Below are 12,771 nucleotides of genomic sequence, written 5' to 3'. Positions count from 1 at the left end.
GAGATGGCTCTGGGTTCTTAAAGACAATGTTGGCAGGCTATAATTTATGGTAAATTCTAACAATCTAGAAACATTTTGGATAAGATCATAGTTGGTAATAAATTAGACTCTTATCTAAAGCCTGGTTCTTGTCATAGGACTACTTCACTTTGGAGAGGCTCATTACCACCTTAGTCTAAAGATGATAAACTTTTGGACCATAGAATTTTTCAAAGACCATGTATTAGGTTGTAGGAGAATTAAAATGTTTCAGAGAAGAAAGTATCGCTGTTGGTTAAGTTAGAAGTTCTTGAAGTTTTTAAAAATGGTTTTCTATGTTAGAAATAATGGACGGGCACAAGTATTATTATACTTATTTTACAGATGAGGAAATTGAGGCCAAGTAGTTTATTTTCTTAGGGACACACAGCCAGAAAGTGCTGAAGGTAATATTTGAACTTAAGTCTCTTGCATCTCCAAGTCACTCTTTATACTTTTCCAGAGTATTGTGATCTCTGAATTGTGACTTGGGGGCCTGACCCTGAGGGCAGAGATAACATCTAGCTGATGCTTATATACACACACTCACACTCATACTCTCACTCTTTCTCCTTCATATGCCATTTTATAGTTAGCAAGATATATCATTACCACTTAGTCTCTCTTTTCCCATCTCTAAGGAAAAGACATTACTAATTCTCTGCTAATGCTAATTCTTCTAACTGTGCTCTTGATCCCCTCCCTTCCCAAGACATTGTTGCAGGAATTAGAGCCTTTTAAAAATTCTCTACTACCTCACTTAGTTCTTACCCATTTATCTACAAATATACTCAGTTCTCCCCATTCTAAAAACTTCTTTCCTTGACCCTGCTATTTTATTTATCATTAATCCATTCTCTTTAAAAAACAAACTTCTTAGATAGATTAGAGATAATTCTAATGAACCTATTTCCTCACTGATCAAAATCTGATTTCTCCTGTATCATATAATCTCAAAGGCTACTAGTGACTGCATTTATCAGCCCATCAACCTTTTCTAGGCATTAGTCCCTTGATTTTTTTGTAGTATTTGTCACAACTAATCACACACTTATTAAGCTAGATATGCTAAACTATCTCTTTCGCCATTTCTTTAAGGTCTCATTCACCCTCTTCTCTCCAATTCCTCAGGATAAAAATTCCCCATGGTTTTGTCCTTAAATCTCTGAAGTATTCTTTTTCCTTAATAATTTCATTCATTCCAAAAGTATCAACTCTAATGCCCACATCTAATCTAAATCTCCAGTCCTTATCTTTTTTTTTTCTTGTTTTTAAAATAATTATCTTTATTATGATGAACCTAATAGCTGTCAACCAAACATGGACACTTTGATATACATAATAATCATATGTGAAATGATAAAATTGTATTGCACAGTTTTTTAAAAGGTATATATTAAATTTTATGGGGCAAGCTAGGAGGCACAGTAGATAAAATCCTAGACCTAGAGTCAGAAAGACCAGAGTTCAAATGCTGCCTTAGATACTTACTAGTTATGTGATTTGACCCTCTTTACCTCAGTTCCCTCATTGACAAAATGAGCTGGAGAAGGAAATGGAAAACCAGTCTTTCTTTGCCAAGAAAATCCAAAATGGGATCATAAAAAATTGGAGAAAACTGAACAACAAAATTTAACACAACAGCAACAAAACTATCCTGTTTGTGTTCTTCTATATTTGCATCTCTATCATCATCCACTTAACTCATGTCATTTTCTCCTCACCCTTACCCTCCAACCCCCCAAACAGATTTCCTTTGTAAAACATAAGCCTTTCTTCTAAGTTCCAAATCTGTATCTCCAAGTGGCTAGAGGAAATCTCCATCTGGATGGACCATAGTATCTCAAATTCAGTGTGTCCAAATTTGTGCTTAATTTTCTCCTTAAATGACTTCCTTCTAATTTCACTTTTTCTACCAGTGGAATCTATATCTATTTGCTTAGTCCATGTTTAAAAATTTAGCATTAGTTTTAATTTCTTTCTCTCTTATCCAAACAATAATTAAATCCAAAAGATTCTATCTTTGTAGTATCTCTTGAATCTATATTCTCCTTTTCATCAGTGCCATCATTTGAATAATTACAAATTCTCACCTTCAACTCCAATCTTAATAAGGCCATGTTAATCCTCTTCTCAATATCCTTCAATGAGTTTTACACTCACCAGACATTAAACTTTATATGGCTTCGTCTGATAATATTAAAGGCCCTCCAAAAACTGGCACTCTAATAATAATAATAACTTCAAAGTTAATATCTAGTAATACTTTAAAGTCTATTAAATGTTTACAAAGTGCTTTCTTCACCATGACTCTAGGGAAAAGGTAAGGTAATCTCTTTCATTTCCATTTCACAGTTGATGAGAATGAAGCTAAAAAAGGATGGAAGACAGCCTAAGGCCACACAGTCAACAAATTAGGAGAATGGACACTCAAACTCAAATCTGTGAATTCAAGTTCAGTGACTGACTCTTCACAGGTCTATTTTTGATCCATTTCTCTCCATCTTTATTTAAATCCTTTCTGTAATTTCATCCATTTCAAAAGATGCAATTTTATATAGTTAATGTGTACATGACTCTTAATTCTATAGTAAACAATTCATTATACTACCAAGCACTCTAGGATTTTATGCTTTGTTTAATCTGTGCCTACAATAACCTTCTCTAAATGTTAAATTCTTATTCACCCCTTAAAATTCAAGGACATGTTAAGGAAGTCTGTCTGATCTCAATTGGTAAAGAACTTTCCTAATCACAGATCAAAAAAGGATTTGAGGGGACAATAACAAATTAAAAGCATTACATTAAAGTGTTATGTGACCCTCAATGAGCTTATAGATTGGTACCATATCTTAACTAAACTTTAATCTTTCCCAGAGCCTAGAGCAATGTCTCTGGACTTAAGATGCTTAATAACTGCTGAATAAGATTTCCAGAATCCCTTGAGTGGAAAGGTTTTAAAAACAAACAACAAACAAAAAAACAAAACATAAGATTCAGGTGAGTTTAAATCAAAGCTTCTTGAACATAAAGTGCAACCTCATATGGGGTCATGAAAAATTTGGCAAAACTAAAAACTATCAAATATTACACCAAGATTTAATTCTTTATGTAAAAATAAACCAGAATATTAATTTCATTAGTATGCAAATTTGCTTTTGTCTTTAATAAATGGTAAAGTTATACACACACACATACACACACACATACACCAAAGAATTGTTTTAAAATATAATTATTTTTAAAAATGATGCTTATCAGTAAATGTTTGATGTGTATACCTATGTAAATATTCACTGTAACACTGTTTAAAAGGGAAAAGAAAGGAGTTATATTCACTAGCATGTTAACATACAGGAAAAACAGGTATCCAATGATGAGCCTCTAAACCACTGAAAAACTTAGAACAAGCCTCAGACATAAAAAAAACCAATGTTCCCCTTTTTGAGCTCAAAAGCCATGGCTGGAATTCAAGGTCAGCACCAGAAGCTGCAAGGTCTTTCACAAATCTCTGCTCTGGAGGGCAGAGGTTGCTTACTCATAAAGAGTAGGAAGCACTAACAAAGGGTTCTAGAGACTCACCCAGTAGTAAATAAATTGATTTCTACTTGGAAACTCAGCCACAAAGTTTTAATTGTCCTTCTGCAAGGACCAGATCTGATCAAGAAGAATCCACATGTGTAGATCCAAGAATCATATCCAGAACAGCTGGGCCATCCTTCATGGGATGTGGCAAGTTAACCAAAGCAAAGGCTACTCTCCCCATCCCATTCTGATCCATTTAGTACTTCCAAAACCATTTTCACAGTTTGCTCACTGATATAGTGTTGATCACAATATGAGAATAAAATGAAAGATAGAGGTGCATTTGAGTCTTTACAATGTTTAAGGGACTTCATATAGCTGAGAAGCCAAGGGCCACATAAACATAGGAGAAGATAAGTTAACTGTACAACAGAAAGCATACATAACAACAACCATGGGATTGTAAGGGATTGCAGATGGAAAAAATTTAAGAAGTCCTGGTCTAGATGACACAAACGGAAACTCAGCTTCTGTTCTCAAAATAGAGATAAATGTCTCTAGAAATAATATACATGATAAGCCTTTTTATTTCACCACAAGTCTGCAGAAGTTTCCTAAGCTCCTCTAAAAGAATGTTAGTTCCTTAAGGGAAGGAGCTCTTTTTCATTTTCTTTTCATATCTCCAAAACAGCACACAACAGGCATTTAATAATTGTTTGCTAGATTAGATCAGCAAAATGATAAATTTTGAATCATAACGTCTGAATATGGATTCTGGCTCTGTCATTTTCTACTTAAGTCACTTGCTTAATTAGCTTCTATGAACCTCAGAGTTTCATCATTTGTTAAATGAAAGGGTTAGAGTAGAGAGCCTTTAAGGCACTAGTACTACTTAGATCCACAATCTTATGAGATAGAATGGACTAGGCACCCAAATCACCTCTACAAGGAAAGCTTCAATAAGTCAAATCAAACATTGAAGAGAAAATAATCTGGGCAAAAAGTCTAGAAATACATGCAATGGAGAAAAATAGTAGGTTCATGGGAAACTTTTTTTTTAGAAAAATAAACTTTTTTTGCTCAGATCCTCCCAACCCCTCCATGTACATCAGGAACTATCCTATAACTCTATATTCATACATATAGTTCCCGGGACAGTGAGCTCAGGCATGGTCACAGAGCTGGCATGTCAAACTTCAACCCAATCATCTTGACTCCAAAGTCAATTAGCTATCCAACAGAATATGCTTCAAGAATAAATCACTTTTACTCATAAGTTGTTCTGTCTTTCCCCAACACCTGAATTATAAAATAAACTAGGGTAGGATTTATCCCTGGGGCAGGGAATCTCCAGCCAGTGGGCTGTACAAGGCAACCAAAATTATTTGCAAAGGCAACCACAAACAATGATGAGCTGAAAGTTAGGTACAACCTCCCACTGTTTAAGTTCTGTAAATTGAAAATTTTATATGTCCTGAAAATGATGTTATAAATATCCAAATGGTGCTTAGCAGGAAAAAAAAAATCTTCTCTGGATAGAACTACTAAGGAAAACACAGGGAAATAGGAAACACTGTCTAACTCTTTAGTCTTCTGACCCCAGGCAGAGGCCAACAATCCATAGGCCCTTTAATTTCTGTCTTCCTTTCCAAAACCAAAGCCAATTTTCATTTATGGAAGTATATGATAGCCCCAGCAATTGCTATTTCAAAACAGAAAAAAGAATATCCATATATAGGATTTTGGTGGGGAAAAAAATCTCAGAATATGAAAGGAGGAATTTATATTATATATTATGGAACAAACTTCAGTTAGAAGGGGTACCAGAAGTGATCTGATTTAATATATTTCTGAGCAAGATTACCTTCTATAAATGGAGATTCAGTCAGTGAAAGGTTAGAATGATAGGCTACTTCTTAAGGCAGCCCCATTTAACTTTTGAAAAATTTTAATTTTTAGTAAGATTTTCTTCACTTAAAGTTTAAATATGCTCCTCACCAACTTCTACTCATTACTCTTATTCCTATCCTTTGGTATCAAGAAAAGTAAATGTAATTTCTTTTTCACATAACTCAATGTTTGTCAAATGCAATATTGCATTTTCCCTTCCTTACCAGCCTTTCCAATGGAAGAGGTTAAGCATGTTGATTTGGCAACCATTTTTATTATGTATTTTTAAATTATTTTTTAATCTTTAAATTAAAAAAAAATTTCGTTCACATAACATATCCAATTATAACAATCACTCAAAAAAAACTACATTTAATAAACTACATACATATAAAATAAATTTAAAATCTGAATATTTCATATCACAATAATTTAAACATTTTTTAAAGAGTGCAAAATATTCTGTGGCTACTACTTTCTAAGTAAATTTGGATTAACAAACAATTTCCATGGAGGCAAAGGGAATGCCAATTTGCTAATAATTTATTAGTCTTAAGCAATTAGCATGATTTAAGTAACAAGATAAAGAAGATATTTCCCCTCTCAATCATATTAATGTCAATACAAACTTATCAGGTTTAAAACAGAGAATAAATTATAATTAACATATGAGACAGGATTTTTTTTCCTTACCTGGTATGTCCTAAAGATTCTCGCCAGATTGGCAGCATGACAACTGGTTTAATGGCACATTCCAAAATGGCCAAAGCCAAAGCAAATTCTCTAGGTTTGCTACACATCTGAACTGCTTTGATCCAATTTGACCTATGTTTTATAAAGAAGACAAACAACTGTTAGTTGAAACTTTAAATAGCATATTCATAATCTTATATAATGAAATAAGCATACTTCCATTTAAACCTTTCTGTTAAGCAGTGCAAAAATAGTCTCAATGGAAGTTTTGATTATATGACATGTTATCTAAAAATTACACATTGTTGGCAACCAGACTCAATTAAAACTTGGGTAACATTTCTAATTTGATTTGCTAACATTTGCTAAAGATGCTTCATAACCTTTTTGTGTGTCATGGACTCTTCTGGAAGGCCTCAGAATGTTTGTTCTCTATTTCATAATTTAAGTAAATGTTAACATTTAATTACAGGTTAGTAAAAATATAGATGATTTTTTTTTCTAGTCCAAGTTTAAAGACTCCCTGAATTTATTCAGACCCCAGGCTTAGTATGGCAGAAAATTAGTTGACTTGAGTCTTTGTTACCTGTGAGAGGCCCAATTGGGATGCAGGAATGGTGCTGGGATATTGTTTTCCAGTTGAATGATGGTTAATCTCAGAGTGGATATGGTAAGTACTTTGGACCCATGTACAGAACCATTCCATTTGAATTCTCCCGCTGGAGTCAAGCAAAATTTATGTGAAAGATGCCTTCTCTTATCATGGTCTTCTCTATGCTGATGTTTATTCAGTGCAAAAGAATTGGTGGTGTACTGATTGTGGTAGACACGATACTTCCCCTCTTGACCCAGCTTGAAAAAGTTGTTGATATTTCCTTTCATAATGATTTCCTTCTTGGTGCTCAATCGTGAAATTTCTCCTTGTGAGTTAACTACCAGCACCTACTCAAGGAAACAGATATATAAAAAAAGATTTAATTAAGTATACAAAATATATACTGAGATTTGACAAACTTTTTTTCCTTTCAAAAGTCATAAATTCCAATCAAATATTAGGTAATAATCTATTTTAAATTAAGCAAATACATATAAAGCAGCACTTTAAACTATTAAATGTGTACTTTAGGTTAGAGGCATCAAGCTGTCTAGGGAACTTTCTCTTTGGTAATTACCACCTATAATTCTTTCTTGGTAAATTACTTTGCCATATCTACATCTGAGAATTACAAAGTCTTAAGAGCTAGAGCAGGGGTCCTCAAACTACGGCCTGCGGGCCAGATGCGGCAGCTGAGGACATATATCCCCCTCACCCAGAGCTATGAAGTTTCTTTATTTAAAGGCCCACAAAACAAAGTTTTTGTTTTTACTATAGTCCGACCCTCCAACAGTCTGAGGGACAGTGAACTGGCCCTCTATTTAAAAAGTTTGAGGACCCTGAGCTAGAGAGAACTGTGGAATGACTTCCTTATGAATGAACTAATATAAAATTTTTATTTTATAATAAAGAAACAAAGGCCTACAGAACTAAATTACTAATTATCTGATTAGCAATAGGGCAGGGACTAGAATACAGGTTTCTTGACCCTTTAATCTGCAGTTTCCAAGAGTTCACGGTTTTTAAGAATATATTAGATCAATCTCATAGGGTTGTTAACTAAGAACAATTTTTTTTAATGTACTAGATCAAATATGATATTGGCCAGGTGTGGTAGCCCAGCCTGAGAGGCTAAGGCAGTTAGATCACCTCAATTCAAAAGTTATAAGTGATAGTAGGACTAACAATAATCAGTTGTCTGTATTAATTTCACTATCAATATGGTGAGCTCCAGGAACAGGAAGCTACCAGCCTGGGTAGAAACGGGTAAATCCACTGAGGTTAGAAAAGGAGCACAGTTGACGCTTCTGTGCTCATTAGCCATTTGGTGGGCCTGTGAACAAGTGCTACACTTCTAGCCTGGGTGATATACGGAAAGTCAAGCTCAAAAAACAAAACAAAATACTATATATACACACACATAGACAATCTATGTTTCTCAAAAACAACTCTCTCAACACACTCACACACATACACACACTCACACTCTCTCTCTCTCTTTCTCTCTCCCCTCTCTTTCTCTCCCTCTTTCTGCTGTGATTACGTTTCTTTCCTAGAGCAGCTGGGAGTCACAAATCTTTTTGAAAAAAGATATTAATACAACCTTTAAGCAGAGAATCCTTCCTCTTAATACCATGTTGACATCATAGAATGTCATAGTATATACTACAATGGCATACTGGTAAATATTTAAAAACTGTCTCTCAAAAACAATGTGTGTGACATACTTTTAAAGTTTAATCTGCTTTAATTAACATTTTCTCCATCACTTTAAATCTAGACCATCAACAAAACAAATCAAGCTCTGATTTACAGCACTTGCTGTAATTAAAATTTAACAACTGACTTTCATTCCAGTTAAAGCTGGATCCAGCATACCCCTGGCTCTATTCTCCAAGAATGTCTAAGCTACTTTACTATCAATTTCCTCAACTGCTTATCCTCTACCTATACGGATCATAATCCTTAATGGTTCAGTCATATTTCAGATGCTACATTAATGGCCCTCTTATTATATGAATAATCTAAGGCAGATTGTTTTAACATATGAAGATTTCTGAACAACAACATGATCATAACAATTTGTTATACTGATGTTTTGTGGCAACTTAAGTCACTAGAAAACCAAAGTAAATTCTAAACTATAAACACTTTAAGTAGAGTATGGAAAATTAAACTAATTTGTAAATGGGATGGAAAATTGAAAACACGGATAGATTAGAACTGTATTTTCACTGAAAAATTGGAGGTAAGGAAACCTGCTCTACCAATATAAGCTAGGACCTTCTCCACAACTTTCTGTTATAGAACTGCTGAGAGCGCTTAAAAACCTTTCAGCTTGCTGAGGATCACCTAGGCAGTATATGCCATAAGAAAGACCTGAACCCGGTCCTTCCTGATTTCAAAGTCAGTACTCCTGTACATCTACCTTGCTACACTGCCTCTTTTGTACAACAAGCCTTATGATAAACAGCACTTTTAATCTCATAGAAACTGAACTTACTTAAAGGTGAGAAAAACAATTTTAAAATAAATCTACAGAAAATTTTATTATTTTTCAATTTTTCAAATGACAGCATAAAAAATGAGAAATATTTTAAATTACAAAAATAATTTTTTATGAAGATCCACACCTCTCTGCCTTCCTTAAATAATTTATTTGCTTCATGTGCTGCTGCAGCAACCTGTTGGCTCTTCAGCTGACTCAGCTTGCTGTCTGGATTTCGTAATCTGGTGACCATTCGTGTTGAACCAGGTGTTCCTTTCCCTGTTCCAGGGGAATCGCTTCTTTCTCCATTAGATTTTTCTGATTTGAAATCTGCTAACAAAAAAATTAAGTATCTATATCTGATAAAAAGTGAAAAGCAGCTGATATTAAAGATGATATAGTAAAACATCATCTATCTAATACTGAACTATTTGATACAAAACTAAGAATAAGAAAGCAAATAAAAAAGAAAAAGTAGCCAAGAAAGGGCACTAAGTCCATACACAAAAACTAAGGGAATTTTTTCATAGGTAAGACCCTAACTCAAAGGCTCTAATTTTACACACAATTCTAAGAAGCCTGAAGACCTGATTTCCAAGCTGAATGCAGACTAAAAACAAGTAGAAATTGTTCAAATTTAGAATTAGAAATTCTAATTTTTATTAGAAAATTAGAAATTAGAAAAGAGGGCATAAAAGCAGAACGTCAGAAAGCACACCTACAAAATCAAGAAATGACAGCTTGAATCAAGAACACGTAGGAAAATCTATAAAGAAAAGATAAGACATGGCAGAACAGGAGAACACAGTATAGTAGCAGCACTCCTCACAATTTCTTCAAAGTGATGTATAAAAATGTACTAGACCATGTCCTGACTGAGGAAACCTGAGGGGAAGGGGGAGGAGGTATCACAATTAAACACCAAAATAGAAGTCCTTAAAATCAGAGATTTTTTTTTAAAGGAAAGAAAAAAATGTTGAATAATTTGACTTTTAAAAAAAAGAGAAGTAAAATTACTATATGAAAAAAATGAAAAAGGTAAAAGTTTTGAACAAATGAAGTAAAGAAATAAACAATTTGCCCAATTGTATGCCAATAAAACCAACAATATAAATTAAGTGGATAAACTTTCACAAAGATATAAAATGCTTAGAATAGCATCAGAAACTGAAGAGAACTCAAATAATTTTGGAGGCCAGGGGGGAGGAGAATCAATAATCTATTAATCCCCTTCCAAAGCAAAAAGCTTTAGGACTAGGTGGAAGTACAAGAAAATTCAATAAAAATTTTTAAAGAAAATTTAATTTCAATATTACATAAGCTGTTTGGAAAGACAGGAGAAGAAAAAAACAACCAAATTCCTTTTATGATACAAATAGTTCTGATACTTGACCTAGAGTCAACACGGAAAGAAAACAACAAATCAATATTGCTAACGAATATGGATACAAGAATTTTAAGTATTAGGAAAGAGGTTAGAGTAACTATGTCACAAAGACTATATATTACAAGCAGTATGTATTTATACCAGGAATGCAGGATTGATTCATTATTAGGAATACCATACACCTAACAAGAACAATAATAAATATGATTATTTCAAAAGCTGCAGGAAAAGTTTTGGTAAGAACTTTTGAATTTCCTGTTGAAAAACATTTCAAAGAATCAAAATAAAAAGAATCATTAACATGAAAGGTAATATTTATCTAAAATCAAGAACCAGCATTATATGTAATAGAGACTTTTCTAATAACATCAGGAGCAAATAAGGAATGCCCAACACACTACTAAATTTGATGGTGCTAGAAATGCTAGATATAGAAATAAGGCAAGAAAAATATAGGCATGCTCAAAGAAACAAAATAATTGCTTTTCATAAATGACAAAAATGGTTTAATACAGAGGATTTTAGAAAATCAACTAAAAATTAATTGAAACAACATCAGCAATGTTGCAGGATATGTTGAAACCATAAAAATTGTCAGCATTTCTGTGTATTATTAGCAAAAACACAGTAGAAAAATATGGAGAGAAATTCCATTTAAAATGACCAATGTGTATCTGTCAACATAGAGGAATTGTATGAAAAAATACAAGTACAAAACAGTCTTTATGAAAATAAAACCAGATCTAAATAATTACAGTGTATTATTTTCTTGTGTTTAGGTCAAATCAATATAAATTATAATACTATCTAAATTATTATTCATTGTTAGATCAATCAAACAACTTAAGTTTTACTTTATAGAGTTAAATTTGGAGGAATAAAGAGTCAGAAATCTCAAGGGAAAAATAGAAAAAAGTAAGAAAGAAGGGAGGATTAAAAATTCTAGATTTCAATTTACAAAAAACTATAAAAATCATCAAAACTATTGGTATTGGTTAAGTGGTACAATAATAAAACAGATAGATAAGATACACAATATACAGCAACAAATCAGAATGATAGTCTAACAGTTGAAAAACTCAAATTCCAGCCACTGGATTTATAAAAACTCACTATTTGAAAGAATTGCTTGGAAAAGTATTCTGGCATAAATTAAGTATACAGCAGCATTTCACACTGCATCCCCAAATAAGTTCCCAATGGATGCATGACTTAACATAAAGAGTAATGCTATAAACAATTTTAGAAGAAAAGAAATTGAGCTGATAGGGGGAAGAGTTCATGACTAAACAACAGACAGACAAAAACATAAAATGTAAAATGGCAAATTTTGATTATATGAAATTAAAAAGGTTTTACATAAAAAACTAGTGTAGCTAAAATTAGAAAAGCAGGTAAATAAAAAAATATATTATCTGACAAAGACCTGATTTGTAAGAAAGTGATTCAAGTTGATGAGGATAATAGCTATTTCGAAGTGGATAAATGGTCAAAAAATAAGGAAAGGAAGTTTTTGAAGAAAGGAATCCAAGTAGTCTCTGAAAAAAAAAATCACAAATTGCTAATAATTAAAAAAAAGGCAAACTGAAGCAATTCTCAAGTTCTACCATATATCCATGCAATTGGCAAAGCTGACAAAAAAGAAAAATTAGAAATGCTGAAGAGGCTGTAAGAAAATGGGCACATTAATGGTGGAGCTGTGAATTATTAGAGCCATTGGAAAACAATCTGGAATTATATATGAAAATTTATTAAACTGTGCATAATTTGACCCAGTAATATCACTACCAAGTCTATACCCCAAAGAGATCAAAGAAAGATGAAAAGAACCTATGTGTAGAAAAGTGTTTATAGAAACTCTATGGCAAAAAACTTGAAATTAAGGGAGCTCTTGTTAATTGGGAAATGGTTAAACAAATCAGGGCATATGAATGTACTGAAATTGTCCTAAATGAAATGATGTAGGGGATATTTTCAGAAAAATCTGGAAAGAGCTGAATTAACAGAAGCAGTGAAGTATGCAAAACCAGACTAATTTACATAATAACAAAATATTGTAAAAACAAACAGATTTAAAAGCTATAAGAACTCTGATGAATGCAATAACCAACTATTATGTAAAGGACTTATAATGAAAGATAATGCATACTTACTGGCAAAAAAGTGATGGATTCA

General features: G+C 32.9%; 1 protein-coding gene across 9 annotated transcripts in view; it reads right to left on the bottom strand.

Annotated features, from left to right (window-relative positions):
- The window catches only part of BPTF (bromodomain PHD finger transcription factor), a 171,289-nt gene that overhangs the window by 70,612 nt on the left and 87,906 nt on the right, over positions 1 to 12,771 (bottom strand). For 8 of the 9 annotated variants that reach the window (XM_051995268.1, XM_051995264.1, XM_051995270.1 and 5 more), the window contains 3 exons: positions 9,355 to 9,542; positions 6,713 to 7,068; positions 6,127 to 6,258 (listed from right to left, as the gene is read on the bottom strand). In XM_051995268.1, coding sequence (XP_051851228.1) covers positions 6,127 to 6,258; positions 6,713 to 7,068; positions 9,355 to 9,542 — 676 coding nt within the window. The remainder of the gene's footprint in view (positions 1 to 6,126; positions 6,259 to 6,712; positions 7,069 to 9,354; positions 9,543 to 12,771) is intronic. The other variant, XM_051995265.1, reaches the window with a different exon arrangement.

This window comes from Antechinus flavipes, chromosome 4 (genome assembly GCF_016432865.1).
Source record: "Antechinus flavipes isolate AdamAnt ecotype Samford, QLD, Australia chromosome 4, AdamAnt_v2, whole genome shotgun sequence".
In the NCBI taxonomy this organism is placed as follows: domain Eukaryota; kingdom Metazoa; phylum Chordata; class Mammalia; order Dasyuromorphia; family Dasyuridae; genus Antechinus; species Antechinus flavipes.
This window is presented reverse-complemented; position numbering and strand designations above follow the sequence as displayed.